General features: G+C 36.2%; 1 protein-coding gene across 1 annotated transcript in view; it reads left to right on the plus strand.

Annotated features, from left to right (window-relative positions):
• The window catches only part of LOC106595591 (glutamate receptor-interacting protein 1), a 431870-nt gene that overhangs the window by 294040 nt on the left and 135330 nt on the right, over nt 1-2500 (plus strand). Inside the window, 1 exon segment of the mRNA XM_045722404.1 lies at nt 63-232. Coding sequence (XP_045578360.1) covers nt 63-232 — 170 coding nt within the window.

Below are 2500 nucleotides of genomic sequence, written 5' to 3' on the forward strand. Positions count from 1 at the left end.
TATTTTAGAATGCCCCCTAAAAAATGTCCATTCTAACAAGAAGTGATGTCATCTCTCGGTAGGTGCGGAGCTCTGCACGCGGGTGACCACATCCTGTCTGTGGATGGTACCAGTATGGAGTACTGTACCTTGGCCGAGGCCACCCAGCTGCTCGCCAGCGCCTGTGAACACGTCAAGATGGAGATCCTGCCACACCACCAGACCAGACTGGCCCTCAAGGGCCCTGAACATGGTACTGACCTTAACCCTAACCCTGACCCCTATCCCACCACCAGACCAGACTGGCCCTCAAGGGCCCCGAACACGGTACTGACCCTAACCCTGACCCCTATCCCACCACCAGACCAGACTGGCCCTCAAGGGCCCCGAACACGGTACTGACCCTAACCCTGACCCCTATCCCACCACCAGACCAGACTGGCCCTCAAGGGCCCCGACCACGGTACTGATGAACACACCTAAGGCTTCTGGGTTGTTTTTACTGAAGAGCTCCTTTTAATATGTACTGCATGTGTAAGAGAGTCCCTTCTGGGGAGCGAACCGCTCTAGTCTAGTAATGACTAATCAGGTAGCAATACTATATATACTAGTCTAGTAATGACTAATCAGGTAGCAATACTATATATACTAGTCTAGTAATGACTAGTCAGGTAGTAATACTATATCTGCTACTCTAGTAATGACTAGTCAGGTAGTAATACTATATCTACTAGTCTAGTAATGACTAGTCAGGTAGTAATACTATATCTGCTACTCTAGTAATGACTAGTCAGGTAGTAATACTATATCTACTAGTCTAGTAATGACTAATCAGGTAGTAATACTATAACAGGTAGTAATACTATATCTGTTAGTCTAGTAATGACTAATCAGGTAGTAATACTATATCTACTAGTCTAGTAATGACTAGTCAGGTAGTAATACTATATCTGCTACTCTAGTAATGACTAGTCAGGTAGTAATACTATATCTGCTAGTCTAGTAATAACTAATCAGGTAGTAATACTATATCTGCTAGTCTAGTAATAACTAATCAGGTAGTAATACTATATCTGCTACTCTAGTAATGACTAGTCAGGTAGTAATACTATATCTACTTGTCTAGTAATGACTAATCAGGTAGTAATACTATATCAGGTAGTAATACTATATCTGTTAGTCTAGTAATGACTAATCAGGTAGTAATACTATATCTACTAGTCTAGTAATGACTAGTCAGGTAGTAATACTATATCTGCTACTCTGGTAATGACTAGTCAGGTAGTAATACTATATCTGCTAGTCTAGTAATAACTAATCAGGTAGTAATACTATATCTGCTAGTCTAGTAATAACTAATCAGGTAGTAATACTATATCTGTTAGTCTAGTAATGACTAATCAGGTAGTAATACTAATCAGGTAGTAATACTATATCTGCTAGTCTAGTAATAACTAATCAGGTAGTAATACTATATCTGCTAGTCTAGTAATAACTAATCAGGTAGTAATACTATATCTGTTAGTCTAGTAATGACTAATCAGGTAGTAATACTATATCAGGTAGTAATACTATATCTACTAGTCTAGTAATGACTAATCAGGTAGTAATACTATATATGTTCGTCTAGTAATGCCTAATCAGGTAGTAATACTATATCAGGTAGTAATACTATATCTGTTAGTCTAGTAATGACTGATCAGGTAGTAATACTATATCTGCTAGTCTAGTAATGACTAATCAGGTAGTAATACTATATCTGCTAGTCTAGTAATGACTAATCAGGTAGTAATACTATATCTGCTAGTCTAGTAATGACTAATCAGGTAGTAATACTATATCTGCTAGTCTAGTAATAACTAATCAGGTAGTAATACTTTATCTGCTAGTCTAGTTATGACTAATCAGGTAGTAATACTATATCTACTAGTCTAGTAATGACTAATCAGGTAGTAATACTATATCAGGTAGTAATACTTTATCTGCTAGTCTAGTAATGACTAATCAGGTAGTAATACTATATCTACTAGTCTAGTAATGACTAATCAGGTAGTAATACTATATCAGGTAGTAATACTATATCTACTAGTCTAGTAATGACTAATCAGGTAGTAATGCTATACCTGTTAGTCTAGTAATGACTAATCAGGTAGTAATACTATATCAGATAGTAATACTATATCTACTAGTCTAGTAATGACTAATCAGGTAGTAATACTATATCTACTAGTCTAGTAATGACTAATCAGGTAGTAATACTATATCTGTTAGTCTAGTAATGACTAATCAGGTAGTAATACTATATCTGTTAGTCTAGTAATGACTAGTCAGGTAGTAATACTATATCAGGTAGTAATACTATATCTACTAGTCTAGTTATGACTAATCAGGTAGTAATACTATATCTGCTAGTCTAGTAATGACTAATCAGGTAGTAATACTATATCTGCTAGTCTAGTAATGACTAATCAGGTAGTAATACTATATCTGTTAGTCTAGTAATGACTAGTCAGGTAGTAAT

Source organism: Salmo salar, chromosome ssa07 (assembly GCF_905237065.1).
Source record: "Salmo salar chromosome ssa07, Ssal_v3.1, whole genome shotgun sequence".
NCBI lineage: Eukaryota > Metazoa > Chordata > Actinopteri > Salmoniformes > Salmonidae > Salmo > Salmo salar.